The sequence below is a fragment of the Arvicola amphibius genome, chromosome 11 (assembly GCF_903992535.2).
Source record: "Arvicola amphibius chromosome 11, mArvAmp1.2, whole genome shotgun sequence".
In the NCBI taxonomy this organism is placed as follows: Eukaryota; Metazoa; Chordata; class Mammalia; order Rodentia; family Cricetidae; genus Arvicola; species Arvicola amphibius.
This window is the reverse complement of record NC_052057.2, coordinates 8098509-8121961: the sequence shown is the minus strand read 5'-3', so window position 1 is coordinate 8121961 and position 23453 is coordinate 8098509. Positions and strand designations below refer to the sequence as shown.

The 23453-nt window shown below is 36.2% G+C and overlaps 1 protein-coding gene across 3 annotated transcripts in view; it reads left to right on the top strand.

Moving 5' to 3' along the window:
• The window catches only part of Fstl5 (follistatin like 5), a 393360-nt gene that overhangs the window by 242323 nt on the left and 127584 nt on the right, over positions 1-23453 (top strand). For all 3 annotated transcript variants that reach the window (XM_038348044.1, XM_038348043.1, XM_038348042.1), the window contains exon 7: positions 17297-17417. In XM_038348044.1, the coding sequence (XP_038203972.1) occupies positions 17297-17417 (121 nt within the window). The remainder of the gene's footprint in view (positions 1-17296; positions 17418-23453) is intronic.

Genomic DNA, 23453 nt, shown 5'->3' with positions numbered 1-23453 from the left:
TATGCTTTTCACAATATATCAATTTCCATTTATTTTATTACTTTTTCTCAGTATTAACTACTGCCCACTGCACAACGACACCTCTCTGGTGAAGACTGTGAGCTGCATTAGTCTGCAGGTATAAGGATAGGTATTATAAGATAAGTTGCTCCCATGCCCATTTTGAAATCAATGTCTGTTGGTCCCCCTGCTGGAAAACTTGAAGGCTATTGTTTCTATGTGTTTCTATTCTAAGGTAAGTTATTCTGGTTTCTCATTAGTTGAGAATATTGTATGCTGCTGGCCATCAGAAGGAAGTTAAATCTGTATCCAGTATTTTCTAAGGCAATTCCAGCTGTAGTTGCTGATAATGATGGCCAAGGGCTTCTTACAGCACAGCTCACAGTATTCACTATGACACCTGCTTCACCGATTGTAAGATTTGCCTACAACATTTTGTGAACACATATTTGCTTACACAACAGTTTCAAAATGCTCAGAAAATTGATTTATGAAGATAAAATACATATTTACCTAGGCTGTGTGCAGTGGTTTAGGCCAATACTTACATCATTCTTGAGAGTGTCCTGCAGAGGCTGGACTACGAGTTTGAGGATAGCCTGAGATACAATATGAAATCCTGTCTCAAAAAATACTAAAAAGATACAAATAAATGAGCATAAAATAAATTATGTACTAAGACACAAGCACAGATTAAATGTCACAAATCATATTGGAATATAGCAATAAAACTATATATATATAGTTGAATATATATATATATATATATATATATATATACATTTTTTTTGTGGCTTTCACATCAAGCACCCATCTCCTCATTCCCCCAAATCCACCCTTCATTCTTGCAACCTCTTCAAAAACAAAATAATATTTAAACCAAAAACTAAAACAAAGAAAGTGAAACAAGAAAGAAGGGGGAAAAAAGAAAAACCTAAAAGAATCTCCTTGTGGAAGCCACAGCGTGGCCTGGTGAGTCACACACACATTTTACCCTCCCATCCTTTCATCTTCATTTGAAGTCTTCATCCCCATGAGTCATAGGTCTGGTTCCAGGCCTGTGTCCACTGTCACAGCGTCTACAATAGGCAATCACTGGGTTCCCCACCACCAGCCACCAGCCCACCCCGGACTTCTCACCATTTGTCCAGTATCTGGAGATCCTGTAGGTTTAGATCTGTAGGTTCATCTTATTCTCATGTCCTAACAGTTCATAGACGGGGTGGATGTTGGGGTGAGCCAACTCCCAGCCCCAGTACTGAGCTTAGTCTGCTAGCTTTCCCCCATTGTGCCCCATCCATCACCCTACCTCACTCCACCCCCACCCCGCATGCTCTCCATGACTGCCTAGGCTAGCCCATCCAAGAATCCTAATCTGTTTGCAGGCCCTCGGATCCAGCTCACACACATCACACCACCAGTGTTAGCTCCACTTTTTTACCCAGGCAAGGTGCAGAGTCCTTCCCAGCCCCGCCCTCCGCCCCAGTTGCTGCAGGGGGCCGTCCACTGGAGGCTGGGCCAGTTCACCTGTTCTCACACCTTCAGAAATGACTCACCTATGCCTCTGACAGCAGGGTTAGCTTCAGTGTGTGCCCTCGTGGGTTGGTGTCTCTCCTGTGTGCTGTACGTGGGAGGGGAAAAGCCAGTTATCTCACTCTGGCGATTGTGGGGCTAGCTCTCTCCACAGTCACAGGGCAAGAGGTGGTCATCTTTCCCTCACCCAGTTCACCACAATACAAGCGAGGTGGGGAAGAGATCATAGTGTCCGTGCTTTTACTCTCCTGATGGCTGTAGGCTTGCCTGCATCATGGTCAACGGCGTCAGCTTCAGTGTGCAGCCCAGGTGGGATAAAGGGTCCTGTTTTCCCCTGTGCTACAACAGGTGACAGACAAGGATAGTTTCTCACCTCTCTTGATCTCAGGACCAGCTCTCTGGCCTGCCTCAGGTAGCAATGGGTCATCGAAGGAGGGTGTCTTTTCCTATCCCATGGCACTGCATGGCAAGCAAAGGGTATGGGAGGTGAGGTCAGTTCTGCAGTACCCCTGCCCTTAGGGCTTTCTCACAAGAAGTCAGATGAACCATTCAGTTGAATACCAGAGCTTTGCTGAGCTGGCTACAGCCATCACTAGCGCTAGCAAAAAAGCTGCCCACCCTCTCTGAAAGATGACCTCATCTAGCACCGTGGGCTTCCTCCTCACCTGGGCACACACTAGGGACCATTTCTTTCTAAGGGTTTTTTTTTTTTTGTTTTTTTTTTATTGCAAAGGAGCAAATGATATTCTATTTTCTCAATTACTACCTGACCTTTTTTTTTTGTTTGGAAGTAGAACATAGTATACATATTAGAATGTATATACAAAATATTATAATATATACAAAATGGTTATGCTGAATTTAAAAAAAATCTTAATGTAATCTATTTCTTAAAAACCTAAAACTTCATTTAGTATACAAGTCAACTGTTCAGTTGTCTGCGGATTGAAAATAGGGTCTCACTAATGTTAGCCAAGCACTCTGTTACTGAGCTATATCTACAGCCCATTACAGCACCCCTTGAAAAAACTTGTCCTCTGTCATTCTTTTCCCCGTGTGTGGATTCAGTCCTGCACCCGTCATCTTGGGTTTAGGAGCTACAATCCAAACATTACACTTTCAACTAAATTGCAGAGCTATATTTGAGATGGATGTAGAAACTACCAAATAACCTGTGATCATAAAAAAGGATGTTGGAGGAATTGTAATGGATCCTGGTGGAGACGATGACCCAGGTTCACTACCAAATCTTAATAGATCACCACTAAGAACACTGAATCACTGGTAGACCAGCTACAAGGGGACCTTCATCCTACTGAGGAAAACGACAACAAAGAACAGCAAAATAAAGTGTTTCTTCTGTGAGACCCAGAGCTCCTGAATTCCTCCAAGGGTCATGTTGAACTTTTCCTGATTGTTTTCTACTTAGCAAGTGTTTGCCCGATGTTACCTGCAAGATTTTTGCCAGTGTAATCAAGGAGGAAACTTTTGAGGATCCTCACAGAGCATTCAATATCAAAAATGACTTTCTGTAGATGAAATGTGCCTGACATAAAACTAATTTAGAGAGCAACATCATTGGGAGTACATAGGAAATAGGCTCACTGTAACCACTACATTCACGATAAACTTCTGACAAATAGCCCATTAACCCAGAAGGGAATTGTAAGCAATCTCCAATAATCACACCATGTCTTCCATGGAGTACAAGAATATTTCATATTAAAGTACTTAAATACATAAATTTTCAATTTAATACCACACAAATTTTGAAGTTAAAATTTATGTATCTATATATAAATATAATTTAAATTTTATGAACATATATCTATAAATATAATTTAAAAGTAGTAAAACAAATTTTGTCTTTTGTAATAATTTTGCTGTCTTGGTGGTATATATGACAATGTGATGACAGTAGATTTCCTTCATATATAATTTTGAGTGGATAAAATTTATTATGAATTTAATAAAGTTGTAAATATATTATTATAGACCCCATTCTTTGGTGGGTATTACTCTAAGGAAGAATGCAACTTCAAGTATGCCTATTTGCATTCATCTCTGCATTTAAACATTCTTTTTGGGATTGTCATTTTAAAGAGCTTACTGGGAAACTATTAAGTGTAAAGAGACTTTCTGTTTCAAAGTTTTGCATATTTAAAACATACTCTCAAGCTGTTGTTCTAAATGTTATTTTATTACAAAGCCATGCTTGTGCTGGTTAAATCTATTCTTAATAATTTTTTAAAAATCTTAGTTGAAATAGTTTAATGAAATTACATTAGTTCAAAGTCTTATATGTGGATACAGATGTGAGGTCCCTTCCGTCTTGCCTTCCTTTCTTCCTAATCCCTTCTTTTCTTTTCTTTTCTCTTCTTTTCTTCTCTCCTTACACCTTCTCCATAGGTCCTTTCTACTGCTCTTTCTTTCTTTCTTTCTTTCTTTCTTTCTTTCTTTCTTTCTTTCTTTCTTTCTTTCTTTCTTTCTTTCCTCTCTTTCTTCCCTGTACTGATTGCACCTCCTAGAAATTACACAAATATTAATGAAGTGATGCTAGTGGCTCTCCTTCCTTTTAACAACTATCCAAAGGAAGCTGACAGGTATAGGCCCTAATAAAGCATCATGTTTACTGTGTGTTTGGAATGTACCTGTGGCAGATAATGCTTGTGAAATTGAATACGAGTATATGAGAAATATAAATTATTCTTTTCTGTCAAAATTCTTGGTTTCTTATCAGTTATGCAAAAATATTTTTCAACTTTTTTTTTATTTTTTCACTGTGGGCAGTTTTTTTGTATGATATAAACTGACCTTGGCTTCCAGGATCAAAAAAAGTTTCTATGATGTGCGGTCATGTCCAAAATGACCCTTGTCAGAATGAGATGCTTATACTTACTTTCTATTCCTGGAGGGCAGACAATGGCTCCATTAGCAAGAATAGAAAATTACATAGTGTTTTGTCCATCAATTATGATCTGGTAGCGTCATAATTATAGCACTTGTTTTACAAGTTACCAAGTCATCTTGCACTGCTACGATAACCATACTTGATCAAAGCATATTATCCTTAGGTATTATTGCCTGCATAGGTTATAATTCAAATTGCTAATATTGAGTTAAATACTTATCGCCTGTATTCATGACTAATAACTCAACTTTTTTCTATTTTATTGAGTGCTCAGTCAGTCATTTTTAATTTTTTTGTATGTATGATACTTATGACTGCATATGTGAAAGTGTTCATGTGTGTGACTGCAGGTGCACAGCTACCATGCCGCTTACGTGAAGGTCAGAGAAAATCATCAGGCATGAGCACTGTCTTCTGTCTTGAGGCAAAGTCTCTCATTGTTTGTCACCGCACATACCAAGCTAGCCAGAAACCTTTTGATTTTCTTGCCTTCCGTTTCACTTCAGTACTGGATTACAGACACCTGGGGAATACCATGCCCAGAATATTCTAGTTCCTGGGATTGATATTTAGGGCCTCGTGCATTACCCAACTATCTCCAACCTTTAGTCATGCTATATTGTCAGTATTTTCTGAGCCTCATGTATATTTTCTGAGCCAGCTCCTCTTCTTCTCCTTTATGAAAACAGTATATAATTACAGTTTATTAATTCTGAAGATTCACCTTTGAAACTTCTCAATCTGAGTATATTTTGTGGAAGAGCAGTGTAATTATAAACCCATGGATGGAAGAAGGCATTTTTGAGAAGTTATATGAGAAGCTATTATGATCTCTGTTTCTTAGCCGCCATGATGCCATAGACCTGTCATCCCAGCATTAGGAAAGTAGAGGCAGGGTCATGATCATGTGCTTGAGTTCAGGCCATTGACCTGCTGTCAAAGCAGCACACTTCTGTGGTTACCTCACACACACGCTTGTTCAGTTGAAATTGTATGAAGTTTCTTGACCCGTAATCTAAAGCAGTCATCCAAATTTAAAGTTAATGTTACTTTTTCTATTTATATGTTCTTGATTACTCCCTTATCACTTCAATTACTTTCATTCAGTACTGCTATTTTCCTCTGGTCTAGCTAGAGCACTCTTGATTTCCTTTTGAATTTTATCTTTGTGCAAATAATTTATTTGAGTTATGATTCTATTTGCTTCCAGGTAAATATTTCCTTAAGTTATGACCAACATTTTCTGTCTCAGAGATGTTTCATATAATGACTGTTCAAATTTATAATTTACACATATTTTAATTTGTATTATATATTGTCTCTTTATGCCTGTATTTTTCTAATATCCTACTTTACTTACAGAAATAGGTACATCATCTACTGTCTTGTTTTTACTGATAGTGACTTATGGTTTGTCTTTTTTCCCCCAAGTTTAATCACATTCCCTTTTTTGGGTATTTAATGGATTTTTACCTGGACATTAGATTATAATTATAGTTTTAACATACTCTAGATTTATGTTCTTTCTTAGAAATATGCTCATTTTTAACGTCCACACTAGATAATAAAAATAATTATGTGCTTCCTTTGAGAAGTGAGCAGTTTTCTTAAAAATGCAGATAGTCTGATTAACTCAAATTACACTCTAACCCAAAATTCTCCTACAGTTTGCATTCTGCCGGAGTGGAAAGCTCCGTTGTCTCCTTTATACATAGCAATCCACAAAGGAACACATGAAGATCAGACAGGATTGTCTCCCAGTGGGAGAATGACACTTGGATGGGTGTGGCGAGAGCAAACTAAGGAAGGCCTAGGAATGGGATTTAAGAATCAACATTTAATTAAATACTCCAAGAAAAATGCTGTGTCAATCGAAAGCAAAGTTAGGGCAGAAATGGGTGTGAGCTAGTCTTGTAAATTTTGTTTGTTTACATTTTCCCCTATCTTTCTGCTTTAACTTTCTGTCTGTGATACAACGACTTCTATGTTTGGAAAGGAGGATGTCACAACAGGAAGTTCTTGGCATGTGTTCTTAATGAGCCAATACATTTTGTTGTTTACAATTAGTAACCATAATGGATTTATTGCTAAGCTAAAGAAGTGATCATTCCTTGGTGAAAATATCAACAAAGAAGAAGATTCTAAGTACTCGTTGCAGCAATGTGCAGATGACTTAAACGATTTTGAATCTCCTGATTGATCCTTATGTCTCTTCTTCAGTGTAAATTAAATAAGTAAAAGTGCCTTAGCAAAAATAAAAGTAACGTAAATTCAGATTTAAATATAAAATTATGGAAAATATCAGCAAGGATGATAAAACAGTGCCAAGCAAAACTATTATTTCAAGACAGCTGTTTGCAACAGTTATAAGAAATGTTGGCACTGAGATGCAGAACAATACAGCCAGATATGGGGGCTCAGGTGCAGCTTAGCATTGTCACTATGGGAAAACCAACAATTCATGTGGAGAGAAGAGAACATATTAGGTAGCTGATAAAGATACTGGAGAAAAACGCCATTTTGAAGGAATTTAGAAGAAGAAAATGTGAAGTATTCTGGTGAAGAAAAATAAGTATTTAATTTTTGTAGATGGGGGTGTTTTGACATATTCTCTTTGACAAAGATGAAAGGTTCATGGAACTGTTCTCAAATATCAATATATATTCAAATCACCTTAGAAAGTTTTACTAGGGTCCTACTTTGTCCTCTCTCCAGACATCACAACTAGCACAGCTAGAGGGAGTAATCTACACGTATAATAGTACCCACTGGCATTCTGGTAGAAGAATTACACTGATTATATTATGAACAACAAAGTAATAACAGAAGTGATTATAAATAAGATAAAAGAGAATATTTTTTTAAAAAATCCATGTACATTTTATCTATAAAGGAGTTGTCAATATCATGATGGTTTCATGAACAAGGTTTTGCCCAAAATGAACTCAAGCTTTGGTTGTGTTTATTACTGTGTTTTCAGAAGTTGAATAATAGTGTGTACATAAGCAGTATAAATTTAAATATATCAGTACCCGGTACCATATGGTTTTAAAAGTTATTTGTTCTAATAAGGATAATTCAATCTTATTGTTAATTTAATTTGTTGTACAGAAAGAGAGATGTATGCAAATAATATCCTCAATAGAAATGCAAGATTTTAAATATCTTTTTAGATATAGTAATAGTGCTTACAATCCCCCTCTGTAACTCACATTCAGATTTCCTACCTTATGACTCTTTCTCCTTTTCTATCAGCAGTGTCAAGGTCCAGTGACTATTAATGATAGGATTAGACCATCATGATATTCTTGTAGGAAGTACACTGTGTACCTTAGTGAATTTTAATCTGTTAGATCTACTAGCCAAGAAATCTTGTAGCTTTGTTATTTTGTTTCACTAGAAATACCACTCAGGCTTGATTGAAAATCGATACCAGCATGGATGCACAGTCCCAGCACTTACAAGACTGAGGCAGAAAAAAACAGAAGTGTAGAACCTAAGGGTTATGTACAGAGAAACAAATCAGACTGCAGAGGTCTCTAGCCCCTATCTACTGTCAAGCTCTTCAAATGCCAATGATTATATATTTTAACGTGTAATAATAAGATAATTTGTAATTACAGATATAAAATAATTCATTTATATTACATTGGGAGTGAAAGGAAGACATTTGTAGGATTTCCATGTCACTAAATCATTCTGTATTATAATTAGTTAGCATTAATATTCCTATTTTATAGATGATATTTCAGATAAAAGTATTGACAATTTTATACATCTCATAATCCTTGATTCTACTTCACTGCCAATTTCACTCTCATTTTTTTCTACAACTTATTGAGTTTCTTAGTCCAGAAGCCTGAAATTTCACAATTTCATGTGTGCCATTGAATTGGTATACTGTAAAGTCTTCATGGTATTCCTAATTTAACTACTTGAATTTACCACCGATAAACCATAATACAGAAATGTTCCTTGCAGAACTAAAGTATAAGTGAAACACATTTTATATGAAATGGATTTAGTGTGTAAAACTTACTTATCAGTGGACCAGTATCTTCTCTTTTCCCAGCAACAAGCGGGTTTCCATTTCTATTTGTCTTGGTTTGATGCCTTGTCGGGGTTTCCTTGAGTGGAGGAGACAATGTCTGCACTGAGGGGCTGCCCAAGTTCCTTGGTGGGAGTGGCTCTAACTAGTAACAATCCTGGTTGTGTTTATTCACATCAATTAAGCTACTACATCTGGGTGCCCAGATTTAAATAACAATGAGTTGTAATTGGGTAAAGTAAGATTTTAAGAGTTTTAGGATAGGCTGGACTGAAATGCAAGCAAATGAGTTTTTGATACTATGCACTACACCTAAGATATCTTTACTTATGCATCTTGCATAAATTACTGTACCATACTGTTGTTATTACAGAATATTTTGCTTTCACTTATATAGAATTATGTTTTGCAGTTGTGTAATGTTAACTGTATAAATGTTGTCTGAAAGAGAGGATGGTATTCATTGCTTAGTTTCCATCTTTCCATGTGTATGTACATGAGATACATATATGTTCATGCTTTCCTTTTTCTCATGCTTGTGGATACACATGTCTATCCAGGAACAGGGATGAGTATAGGTATGAAGAGACCTGAAGTTGATTTCACAAATCATGCCTCATTGGTCTGCCACCATATCAGTTGAAGTAAGCTCTCCTAATCAAATAGATATGGACAATACAGCTGGTATCACCAGCCAGCTTGCCCCATTTCTGACTTTCTAAGCTGGAATCACAGCTGTGTCTATGAGCAAGCACTTGCTCGAATTCTGAAGACAGAACTCTGGTCCGCTTGATTGCATGGCCGGCATTTTAATTGCTAAACTTTCTCCCCAAATTAAATTCATATCCTTAAAATCTCAACGTATCTGTTTTTCAATGCAAGAAATTTCAGCAAGTCAGTATATATTTCAGCAGCAAAATATGTAGCAAGCTCAAATTTTAGCTATTGAATTTGAAATCTTCTGTGCCATATATATATTATACAGTTTATATGCTTAAATGAACAGTGTACTTCTATCAGAGCAATATAGATAGATAGATAGATAGATAGATAGATAGATAGATAGATAGATAGATAGATGATGATAGATAGATATATAGATGATAGATAGATAGACAGATAGATGTAGATATAGATATAGATATAGATATAGATACAGATGATATAGATATAGATATAGATGATATAGATATAGATATAGATATATTTAAAAGTGTGTGTGTGTGTGTGTGTGTGTGTGTGTGTGTGTGTGTGTGTGTATACAATTGAACTAGTGTGTCAGGAGCCCATAACAGACCACAATACAGATGCTACTGATTTTAAAAATAGTATATTGCAGTACAGCTTACATGATAATACATAAAGTGACAGAAACATCCTCAAAACTATTGTATAAGAAATTCTGGGAACTCTAAATAACCACAGTTAACGGTATCTCCCTGCTTCAGAAACGAAAATCAAATTGAATTGCTAACTACATGGTTTTTAAAGTATTATTTGTTACTAATATTTTTCCAAGTAATTGAGTAGGAGCTAAAACACAGTAATTATAATGACTGTATTGATTAATTCATTTGCATGCTCACTGAGCACTGTGTCTATTTGAAGCACCAAACTGCACGCTGACTGTGAAGTGAGCAGCATCAGCGCTCGTGATTAAGAGCCGAGGATGACTAAATAATGCAGAAAGAAATATTGAGAAACAGATATTGATTATTCATTAGCATATATTTTCTCATTTTTGAGATTGTAATATAATTACATTTTTATCTTCTCTCCCCCATCTAAACAATCTTATATACTCCTTGATTCTACCTCAGATATGTTATAATATATAATATATATATATATATATATATTCTAGAATACATAAAACATTTTAACAGATGCTAAATCTTCACTACTAAAAGCTCCTATCATAATATAAAAATAAAATTGAATTTAAATTTAGAAACTATTTTTCAAGAGATTGGATTTATCTCTTTAACTATATATAACTAGCTTAACAATGCTTGTGAAGAAATATAGGCCAAAAATGCAGCTTTTATGTTCTGAATAACAATACTGGAACACGGTTTTCTTGTAGGCTCTTATCAGTGCTGATAATCCACTGACTGTTAAGTGTTTTGATGTTCCTCTTATTTGATTAACTGTAGTCAGTGGGGAGCTGCCATCAGAATTCTCTTAAGTTTGAAAGTGTACTACATATGTTCTTCTCCGCTTGCATTGCTTTGAAATGAATATGAGCGATAATCTCAACAGAATACATGATCTGGAATTTTTTCCCATCAGCTCTTCCCAGACATCCATGCTTGAGGCTACTTTATAATTGGGAAGGGGCACTCACGATTTAATCTACTTACGGAGGGTCTATTGGCTGGCAGACTGTGAAGCTGTAATGGAATTCAGAACGAGGACGTATTTTGTTCCTGAATCCCGAGTGCCTGATCTCAGACCATAGCTCTCAACCATGACTGAGCAATAAAATCACAGAGTTCAGGGGAACTGTTTAGATTAGAAAAGTACAGAGAATGTAGTAGTTTAAAAGATTAGAGATGTGACACTCTGAAGAAGGTAAAGAATATTTCGGATGTCCATGTAAAATAGCAATAGGTAATACTAAGTTGAAGCTAGAATTAATGGAGGATATGAAGAGGAGAATGCATGATAAAAATTATAGAATCCAGTTTGAAGACTTCCACAGTGTCACACAGTGTCGTATTTCAACCTTTTGATTTCTAAAATGAAACTAATGACACCACCTTCTTGAAAGGGTTCAGCAGAGGATGATCTTTCATATTTAAAAATAAAATACAACATAGTACTTGAGTTACTAAAGCGCCCAGCAAACATTTGAGGTGGCCTTTAGGTGTGTTGAGAGGATTCTTACTTTATTCAGAGTGCAATTTGATATTAGAGTTTGCATTATTAGAAAAATCTGTTCAATGAATGTTTTTGTACAGTTAATATATTGAAGAAGACAATGGATATAAGATCTTTGGTTGTATTTATAAGAATTAAAAGAAAAAACAAAGACAGAAACACAAAGAAGGCATCATATATATATGTTGATTTAGGAAGGAGTTTTTAATTAGAGCATTAAATTTAAATAATTAAAGTTTTAAACTAATTTTTATTTTATAGATTAACAGAGATTGCAATATGACACTGTAAGTATACATTTTCTACATAATAATGGGAAAATGATCATATGCCTTTACAACTATGCTTCTACAGCCTCATAAAGCTGGAAAGATATTTAGAAATGAGAGAGAGAGTGAGAGAGTTAACGCTCTGCAGGAAGATACATACGTCAAGAAACACTTGTCTATATCAAGATTTAGAGAAGTTCAGAAAGAAATTTGAAAATATAATTCCAGAAAATAATGTGGGACAGCACTTTTAAAAGTCACATCGAGTTTAATATATGTATATGAAAGCATGATCATAAACACCAGGTATATCCTATATCTCCCTTGTCATTTTAAGTTCTTTTGTCCTATGGAAGAACATATTTGCTCTGATCTCCTTTCTGTGACTTAACCTTTTTGGAATGAGTTGCATAGGTGCATCCCATATACCTTGTCTCCACCAGAAATAAGATTTTTTTAAATTTCCAGTAATTGTTTCCTGTTCTTTCTTATTCTGCAAACATTTTAGCTCTGATGTTTCTCATTACATTTGCATAAATCTTAGTTTTTCTTCTATTGACCCTGTAAAGATCAACCACCTGAGTACCATTCCCTTAAAAGAGTTTTTGTCTCTGTTATTTGTCTCTCTTATTTGTCCTCCTGTACTTCTGTTGTTTGAAGCCACATTTCTAATGTATATTGTATTAGCAGGGAGTTTAAACATGGTCTTTTGGATGGAACTCCAAGTTCCCCCGCATTAGTAGAATTCATGAGACTTCCTCTTTAACAGCATCAGTTACAGGAAGTTGTAGAAATGAATAGTATTATATGATACAGTGGTGAGGTATTGGTCCTTTTTTGTACTTATGAAAGTATTCCAGTATCTTTGCCAATGTGTAATTTGTTTATCCTCATCTTAACTATCCCTCTTCTCCTGATTCTTACCTCTTTCATTTTTCTGTTATTTCCTTTCTGCTTTTATTACCCCCTCTTTTATCTCTTCCTGTATGTTATTATTATTACTATTACTCTGTTTTTGTTGTATATGAGGACACATATGAAGGCCAGGAGACAATTTTGTGGACTTCAGTATCTCTTTACCTATGACTTCCACACTAACTTGGTCTTTTTTTTTTTAAACATATTTTTGGTCACTGTCAAGCCCAGTTCAATACCCTTCTCATAATTTATTTATTTCTATTAATCAGTAATTGATGGAAGCTACTTTTAACAGAAAAGTATATAATACAAATACAAATAATATTGTCAGTATACCAGAAATACTTTTGGACACTGTTATAAAAATATTGGTATGTCACAATGATTTCTAAAAATTAAAATTTGAAGGGAAATTATTCTTTGGACATATGATATTGACACAGTTAATGACATATTTACAAAAACAGGTAATGGTGAATCTCCAGATTACATTCAGAAATACTGTGTATGAATTAAAACTTGAGCAACACATTACAAAATTGAAGTCAACATGAAAGTACTAATGATACAATTAAAAGGAGATAAGTGAATAAGTAAACAATTTCTGAAAAATGCATTAGTCCATTAGTTCATTTACTGTTATTACAAAAAAAAAGTATCTATTGAGACAATCTTCAGGGAAAGGGCTCAAAGTTTTGACAATTCAAGGGCATTACAGTGACCTCATCTTCACTTTGTTGAGGACTTCTTTGTGAGATCAGAGTGGTGAGCGCTAATGTGAGGGGCAACAATCACTAACATAGCATTTCTTCTTCTTCTTTTCTTCTTCTTCTTCTTCTTCTTCTTCTTCTTCTTCTTCTTCTTCTTCTTCTTCTTCTTCTTCTTTTCTTCTTCTTCTTCTTCTTCTTCTTCTTCTTCTTCTTCTTCTTCTTCTTCTTCTTCTTCTTTTCTCCTTTTCCTCCTCCTCCTCCTTTTCTTTTCTTTCTTCTATTATTATTATTTTTTTCCAGCCTAATCACAGTTTTCTTTCCCACATCTCCTCTTCACCTCCCACTCCTCTTTCTTTCTCTTGGAAAAGTGCAGGCCTTACATGTATATCAGCAAGTCACGGTACATCAGATTTCAGTAAGAGTATGTACCTCCTCTTCTCTTAAGTCTGGACAAGATATCCCAGTAAGAGGAAGGGCTCCCAAAAGCAGGCAACAAAATCAGACAGCCCCTGCTTCCACTATTAGGAATCCCTCTAGAAGACCAAGCTACACAACTGTGGCAATCATACAGAGGGCCTAGGTCAGTCCCATGAAAGCTCTCTGGTTGGCAAATGTCTATGTGGGCCTATAAATCAAGTTATAAATCAAGTCTATAAATCAAGTTAGTTGATTCTCTGGGCTTTCTTGTGGTGTCCTTGACTCCTCTGGCTCCCACAATCCTTCCTCCGCTCTTCCATGGAACTTCCAAGTGCTCCCTAATATTTGGCTGTAGATCTGTGCATCTGTTTCTATCAGTTGCTAGGTGAGGCCTCTCTGAAGACATTTGGACCAAGTAACGATCTGTAATATCATTAAGATTAATTTTATTGACTTTCCCCCCAGTAATGTTTGGTTCTATTCTTGGTCTCTGGGCTGTTCAGCCTCTCCATCCTTGCCCTCTGGTCAGTGTCATGGGTGGGCTTCTTTGTCTGGTATGTTTCTCAAACTGAACCCATCATTGGTTGACCTCTCCCATAATTTCTGTGACACCTTTACCCATCCCTGGATTCCTTCCCTTATCCTTGCTTCCCTCTACTGGATGCTTACTCCTCCCATTCCCGTGCCCCTTTTCTCTCCATAACTACATCTCCCCTTCCTTGAGAGATCACACTCTTCACACTAGTCATTTACTCAATACATAAACTCTGTGGTCATATGGATTGTAGCCTGCTTATTGAAAGCTGAAAAGCAAACATCTACATTGAAGAGTATAAATATTGTATTTGTCTTTTTTGAGTCTGGATTGACTCACTCCAAATAATTTTTTTCTAGATTCGTTCATTTTCCAATGAACATTTAGGCTTTTCTCAATTTCTAGCTGTTATGAAAAGAGCATCAAGGAAGATGGATGAACAAGGTTTTCCCTAGAAACATGTAACTTCCTTTAGAGATCTATCCCAGAGTGTTATATCTAGATCTTGGTGTAGAGTTCATCCAGCTTCCTGAGGAAATGCTACTGTTGAGGATTTTAGTCCCACCAGAAATAGATGAGTGGTCCTCTTTCCACACATCCTCTCCATCATGACTTCTGATTTTGATTAAATTGATCTTGGCATTCTGACTGATATAAGCTGAAACACCAAAATAGTTTTTATTTGTATTTCTCTGATTATTACAGATGCTGAACATTTTAAAAATGTTTTTTTACACATTTGTATGTCATTTTATGTTTAGTTCTGCACCCCATTTTTATTAGATTAATTGTTTTCTTGATGTCCAGTTTTTTAGTTATGTATATTTTAGATAATAATCCAATATTGGATGTGTAATTGTCAAAAATTATTTATGTATCATATCTATTATCTAAATTATGGTGTCCTTTACCATACAGAAGATTTTTCAGTTTCATGACATTCAATTTACTTATTTGTTTATTTACCTATTTATTTTAAAGGATTTAGTAAAATATTTTATTAAGTTTCATGTCATTTTGGGCTATCTACAATATTATCATTGTGTAAAGGATTGAACAAAACAAATCAAAATTCAATTTATTTCTTGGGGCTTGTAAAGTGGAATTTTATGTTACAACAAAATACAAAGATAGCACAGTGGTGTTCAGTATCTGCCCAGAGAGAGCTGTGTACTCAGAGACATTGGACTTAGACTGAATCATGGGATCTGCGCATGAGGTTCCATTACATGTGAGTCCATGCATATGTATGGTGCATTTTCCAAGAGAAATTGTTTCGTAAAGCGTATGCTGAACCCACTAAATGTTCCCACAAACTTGTTTTATACCAGGAAAATGATTCGCGATAAAGCATTTGAGTCAAGTAAAGTAGGGAAGATTGTGCTCTCTACTCTAGGCCTACTGCCATAGGAGTACAGCGCCAAGTTAAAAGGACTCAACACAGACAGAATGTAGAGGTTCTGGGATGCTCAGAGAGGAGGCTGCTCTCTTCCTTCAACTCAAGAAACTTCAACTTCTACCAAAAGTCAAATGAGTTTCTATTCATTAATTTTTGTTCCTAGTTTCTGTGCTACCAGAATTCGGCTTGAAAAGCATTTTCCTGTTCCAATGAGTTCAAGGCTATTCCCCAGTTTCTCCTCTTTCTGACTCAGTGTATCTTCTTTTGTATTGGCTTCACTGATCCATCTGGAGTTGCATTTTGTGTTTGGTGCAGGGAGAGGCATATGCCCCCCAAGATGCACCTATCTAGTTGGACCAACTCCATTTGTTGAAGACGCTTTCATTCACTGTGTATAGTTCTGACTTCTTTGTCAAAACTCAAGTGTCAATTGGTGTGTGGCTGTCTCATTCTTCAAGTTTGCTTTTAAAAGTGTGCTTCAGTCTACTGTTATCTCAAATAATATCTATGTGCAAGAAAATATCATTAAAATTTCTGTGATTTTTTCCCCAAAGGACTATGGGATAGAATTATTAAAAAGAGCGATACCTGTGTTTTGTTTATGTAAAGAAAAGTCATGAAAACATAATATTTTGATAACTGTAGAATGTCCCCACAGAGACCTTTCCTCATGGGGGAGCTTTAAGTCTTTCCCTCCCCTTCAGTCTGTGAAGAGAGTGGGGTTCACAGGGAGCACGAGTTCAAGCTCATTCAAAGTTATCACAGAAGCACAAAGGTGAGAGGAAGAGAGGTCCAAATGCCCACAAAATGGCGTCTCACAGGGATCAGGCAGTCTGGCCTTAATAAAGATTCTGGAGATTATTAGAGCAGTTTTTCCCAAGAACCTAAAAACAGATTTGATAGTTTTCCCCACTGCACACATTGACATATAAAGAGGAGATTTTCCGGTTTGTACCCTGCAGTTCCAAGGATAATGCTTGGACTCTGTTGTGATAAACAGAGGAGAGGCTTTAATATGCATCCCCAGGAATGGTTATGCCTTTGTTCTCCCGGAAACCAAATGGCATGGCTGTTTATTCAAATGACCAGTAGTAAATTACAACCTTTAATTTAAAAATTAAATCCTGGCTGAGAGTTTAGTATTATGTCAGAGTTCATGCTTAGCGTGACTGAGGATGTGATTTAATTTTCATTGTCCCTCAGACAAAACAAAATAAAACAAATATCATGTCTCTGGATAGGGCTATAAATGTTTACACTGAGAACATACTAACTTGATAGGTATTTTTCTTTATATTATTTATACTTCTAAGTGATAATAAAATTGGTGGATAATTATCAGACTAAAAATGCAATTAGCAATTTAATTTTAGTTGTAAGATAAGTTCTTAATAGAGCTTTATCCATCTAAAATTCAAAGTATAAAATTAAATTATACCAGTATACTTTGTTAATTCATGTATTTAAAATTAACGTGGAAATGCCATATTTATCAATGAAAGCTCACTTTTAAAGAAAAATATATTAAAAAATATTAAGGTAAGTCAGCATCCTTCTTGTTTACATTGATAATTAAGATTGATAATTTAAAAATGTTTAATATATTTATTTTACTCCTGAATAGAAATAAGTTCTCAAGTTTCCAACTCTGTGATCTATATTCTTTTTTTTAGGACTTTGGCGATGATGGGTCCTTGTATATCACCAAGGTTACCACAGTGCACATGGGCAATTATACCTGCTATGCAGATGGCTATGAGCGTGTCCATCAGACACACATCTTTCAAGTGAATGGTAAGAGGAATACTGTTACTCTCAACAGTTTTAGGGCACTTGATACGGCACTTGATAATCTCACAATTGAATGGACAGCACCTTAACTTTAGCAAGGCTCTAAATTTTAGTTATTAGACTTACTGTTAGTGTGGTGTCATTTATTTTTTAAGTCCTCAATTAAATTAACACTTTAAATTAGTAACAATTTAGTTGCTATAAACCGTTACAAAGTAACATTTTAAAGGATAGCAAATTGAAGTTATTGGTTTTGGTAGAAAGTACCAATCATTATACAAACATGAATTTTATAAACCAATAAGATTAGTAATTTAGAATTTTAAATCAGAACAGCTGTTTGATTACTCTTATTAGCACCACTGAAAACTCCTTCTTACCTTGTGTCCTGGTATCAGCTGTAACTCCATCACCTGTGCTGTAGAGAGAGGCCGATTAGGAGATGCGTGAAAGGCTTGCTTACCTATAAACTGAGACTAGCCTGGAAGATAGGGGTCATTGCCTAAGTTCTTTTTAATTGCATTATTTTTTATGTGAAACATGTCTTACATTGTGATGCTTTATTCAGTGGTTTGGAATGTTAATCAAACAAGCTTATCCAAATCCTTTATTTGGCACAGATTTAACCTGACTTGACATAGAATACTTTGTGTGATGTGTTTTTAATACTGTGTTTCATACTTTATTACATGTACTATTTATTATCTTTGTGATCTATAAAACTAAGCTATGAGTTTGGAGGCCTAGAGTTGGGTCTTCTGGAGATCTATCTATCTATTATCTATCTATCTATCTATCTATCTATCTATCTATCTATCTATCTATCATCTATCTATCTATCTATCTATCTATCTATCTATCTAATCTATCTATCATCTATCTATCATCCATCTATCTATCTCTATATCTATATCATCTATATCATCTATATCTCTATCTCTATCTATCTCTATCTCTATCTCTATCTCTATCTCTATCTCTATCTCTATCATCTCTATCTATGTCTTTTGGGGTTTAGTTTCTAAGTGTCCTTCAAAAGTATGAACATATTCATTGTAGAGAATTGGGATATTTTAATTTGTTTCAAATAAATGAATACTTAGGATACTGTAATCAATGGGAAATAAGCACTTGCACAGTAATACAATAGGGGTCAGGTTTGGAGAATGCTGAAAAGGAGATCTGCCGCTGTCACTGGAAATCACGGACAGTTGTGACAATGAGTGAAACCGGGTCCAAGAGATGTGAGGGAGGAGTAGGGAGAGCCTGCAATGAAGAGGAGAACACCAAGAGACCGGTGAGATTAGCTTTGAATATGTTAATGAAGGCATAATTATTGATGCAAAAGTCATGAGAAGACTGACAGACATAGTTGTGTATTCAGGTACTTCAGTTAAAGTTTTAATCAAATCAAGCTCAAGCTTGATTGGATCACCTTAAGAAGGTGTGTAGTTTGGATGTGAAGTTAGAAATCTGAGCCTTGAAATTAAAATTACAAAGAAGAAAAAGATGCCAAAAAGGAACAGAGAGAGTGTGAGCAAACCAATATCCAGGAACATAATTTTTAAAATGCTCCAAAATGCTGGGAAAATGGGGCTGGTGTCTAGCTTAGTTGGCAGAGTGCTTAGGCAGCAAGCATGAAGTCCTGGGTTCTTTCTACAGCACAAAATGAACTAAGTGGGGTGGTGCACGCCTGTGCCAGCACTCAGGAGATGAATGCAGGAGCTTCTGAAATTCAGTTCTTCCTCGGCTGTCTGGGATTTCGAAGCTAATTTAGGTCCTTTTTAAAAAGAAGGATGTTAAAAAGTAAACTGAAGCTGGAACACATGGGGAGTGTGATGCCCCTTGACATGCAAGAGTAGGGGATCCATACTATGGCTTCTGGGCTAAACTCAGCAGGACACTAGCTCTGGGTCTAATTTCAAGTCAGCTTCCAGGGTAAACAGTGAAGAAAACAGAGCAATCATATATGTTCTTGGAGTTTCAGGTGCTTTGAACTGGAGTAACATCTGAGCCATTCTTCCCCTTGAATCAGTGCTGTGGCTACTTCCATTCTGAATACATTAGACCCAGTGTAACAGACACAGTAAGACCCACCCTCATTTTCCTTGTAGTAGTAATTGGCTTCAAGCAATCTGACAAGACCCGCACCCTGAACTTTCTTACATATTTTTTATAATTAAAGCACAGATTTTCTACTTCACCGTATTGCTAGCAATTAATTTTTGTCTCTTAATGTGACTGTCAGTCTCAGCATTAATCTTTCAGCCTAGCCCCTTGGTTCTTCTTTAATGAGTCTCGGCCATATTCCATCTACTTCAGAGCTATATTTTAAAACATCAAAAGTACAGAACCCCAGTTTTCAATGTGCAGCAGGGAGTGTGTGTCCCGTGGGAAGTCAGGAGAGTCACTATATAAGGCCGCCCTTCAACAGTTCTGGCTCCTTGCCGTCTTCTGAAGCAGGTTTATTCTATAAGTCACCCACCCACTCAACTCCAGCTGTGAACTTCAGAGACTTGAGCCAAACTGTAGGTTTCTATGTTGTAGGACTTATTCCCAGCCACCACGTACTTGCCCTGGTTTATTCTACCCCGTGAATAAACTGTTCATTCTCGGATGTCAGGTTTTTCTCAAAGATGGAATATGGTTGAAAAGGAAAGAGACACCCATCATGGATCCTCTTGTACCATCAACCTTAACCATATGTATGGAATTATAACTGCTCCCCCTTTATCTAAGCATATAGATTCTCAAATCGGTATTGAATTAGAAATAAAACCAGCATTTTATTTACCCAGTTACTTTTAATCCACTTTGAACTCCTCATATCAAAATTTTCCTGAATGGCATTGATGTAATCAAAACAGGATCATAATGTAAAATTTCTTTTATGCTAAAAGAAAAATTAGGATGGTGCTATACAGCTTAAATGCTAAATTTGAGTACTTAAACATAGATTTTTACCATTTAAAACTTGTGTGTGTGTGTGTGTGCTTGTGTGTGTGACAGCTAGTCAATCAATGTACTTTCTGTATGTTTATATAGTATACATATATGTGTATCTGTACTTGCTAGATGAAGTACATAATTAGGAAAAGGCTTACATATTTTATAACCTTGCCTCACACATACACACTCACAAACACATACAGACATACAGATAAAATAAGCTGTTTCCTCAAGTTCTTTTGGCCATGGTATTTTATCACACTTTTTAAAATTTGCACAGCAAATATATGATCAACTGAACTATTTCCCTAGTAGTCCACCTTATTTGTTTATTTGCTTGTGTTTTTGTTTGTTGGGTGACATTGTCTCCTTAGTGAGGTCAATTATTTATTTATTGTTAGGTTTTAAAATATTTATTATGTTTTCCCTTATAGTGAAAAGCCATAACATATATTCTGGCCACGATTTACCCTCTCCCATCTCCTGTCAAATCCTTCCAATTTCCTCTTTCATCTAATCCATACCTTACTTCTTCCTCTTTGTTTAGAAAACAAACCAGCAAATAAAAAAGTCGAACAAACTAGAATTTTAAAATAAAAACCAAAACATCAAAAAGGACAAGAGACAAACACATGGAAACACATACAGAAGAATCCATTCACACACACACACACACACACACACACACACACACACACACACACACACCAAAACAAAGAAACACAAAATAAGAAACCGTATTATAAAAGAAAAACCAGTAAGATAAAAGATGCTAAAATAAAGTAATATGAGACAGAAAATTTACACAATAACACCGTTGAATTTGTTTCATGCTGGCTATGTTGGCTGAGCATAGGGCCAACCCTTTAATAACGTGAAATGCCACTAGAGAACATTTATATTTCCTTCGTAAGTGGTTTTCATTTATTGATAGTCTCTAGGTCAGGTACGGAAAATTGTTTCTAATTTCCCCTCTGCATGCTGGGTTCCCTTCTGGCTTGAAACTGTACAGGCCCTGTGCATGATGCTCCAGTCTTTGTGAGTTCTTTTCTGGAAGACACAATTTCCTTGGCATCATCTATCAACTCTGGCTCTTAGAATCTTATGTTCTTGTATCAGAACGGTATAGTACTGTAGTATTGTTTTCTTCTAGGTTCACAGCCTATGTGGTCTCAGGTTATTTGCCTCTGTATTCCACCTCATGGACTGGGTCTTAAATTTAATCAGATAGTTGTTGGTGATTCCTACACTGTTTGTGTTACTATTGAATCATCTTATGATGCAAGCAGGTCTCCTTTGTTGATAGCAAGTTTTGTACTTGGGTCGGTGGTTGCCTTTCTCCTCCAGAAGATTGCAGAGTACATTCAAGTTCCATGAACATTAGGTAGTAGGAGTGAAGGCTCTAGTTAAGCACTAGGTCAACTTTTCTGTGTTAAATAAAGTATGTAAGTGTTGTTTTCAGGGATATTGTCTCATCATCATTTATGTAGGGCAACCAATATTCTTGGGACTATCCTGAGTAGTTTCCATGTGTCCCTATTGGCTAGCACCTAAAATAGGAACACCCATTCCTACTGGAAATTTCACTTGGTGGCAAAAAAGTCTATCTGAGGTATTTCCTCCCCCATTACTTGGTGACTGCATTTAAATTTTCCTATTTGTATATATTTTAAGAAGTTTCTGCAGTAGTAGGGTTCTATATGACCCATCAAATGGCTTTTAGTGTTCGTTGTGCCTCCGTGCATTGCCTTGTAGAAGGAAGTTTCTGTCCTGCCCTGTCCTGCACCTGTTCAGATCCAAAGAAACACACCGAGGCTTTATTAATTATAAACTGTTTGGCCTCTTAGCTCAGGCTTACTATTAGCAAGCTCTTGCAACTTAAATTAGCCCATAATTCTTGTCTATGTTTAGCCATATGGCTTGGAACCTTTCTCAGTAAGGCATTCTCATTTTGCTTACTCTGTATCTGGCTTGTGACTAACCGTCTGCCTTTCCTCTTTCCAGAATTCTCTTAATCTGGTTGCTCTGTCTATATTTCCTGCATAACTACTGGGCAATTAGCATTTTATTATACTAATATGAGTCACAGATCTTTACAGTGTGCAAGAACCCACCGCATTTCCTCTTTTTTTTCCAGTTTATTTATTTTTTATTAAAAATTGCCATCTCCTCCCCTCCTCCTCCCCCTTCCCTCCCCTCCCCTCCACCCATACCCCCACTCCCTCCCTCTCCAGGCCAAAGAGCCATCAGGGTTCTCTACACTATGTTGAGTCCAAGGTCCTCCCAACTCCCTCCAGGTCCAGGAAGGTGAGCAACCAAACTGACAAGGCTCACACAGAGCCCGTCCATGTCGTAGAGACCAAGCCCATCGCCATTGTCCTTGGCTCCTTGGTCAGCCTCTACCATCAGCCACTTTCACAGAGCCCCACATTGGAGCACCGGACTGAGCTCCCAAAGTTCTGATGAGGAGCAGAAGGAGAGGGATCATGAGAAAGAAAGTCAGAACCATGAGGGATGCGTTCACCCACTGAGACGGCAGGACAGAACTAATGGGAGACCACCAAGTCCACTTGGAATGGGACTGATGGAACATGCGGCATTTCCTCTCTTTTATCATCTTCTTTCCCTTCCCTTTTTGAACCTCAGTTCCAATCTGCACCCTATTTCTCCATAACAATATATTCTATTTCCCCTTACAGAGCTATCATTCCCTCCTGATTAGTTCATTACTCTATAGTAAAAAACATCTTTGGTTATTTGGATTATACATGTTTTTCAAAGTCTTAAAAGCAAAAGTAGAGAGATAAGAAAATATATTCACTGTTCCTCTTTTGTGTTTGAGTTTCCTTACTCAAAATGAATTTCTTTTCCTTTCTTTTTTTTTACTTTACTTTCTTAGCTTCATCCATTTTCTGAAAATTCTGAGATTTATTTATTTCACAATTGAAAACGTTTAATTTATTTATTATGTTTATTTACCCATTCATCTGTTTTGGACATCTAGACTCTTTTTAATTTCTAGCTGGTTGTAAGAACACAACAACAATGAACAAAGATGAGCATGCATGCATATATATCTTCATACAGTCC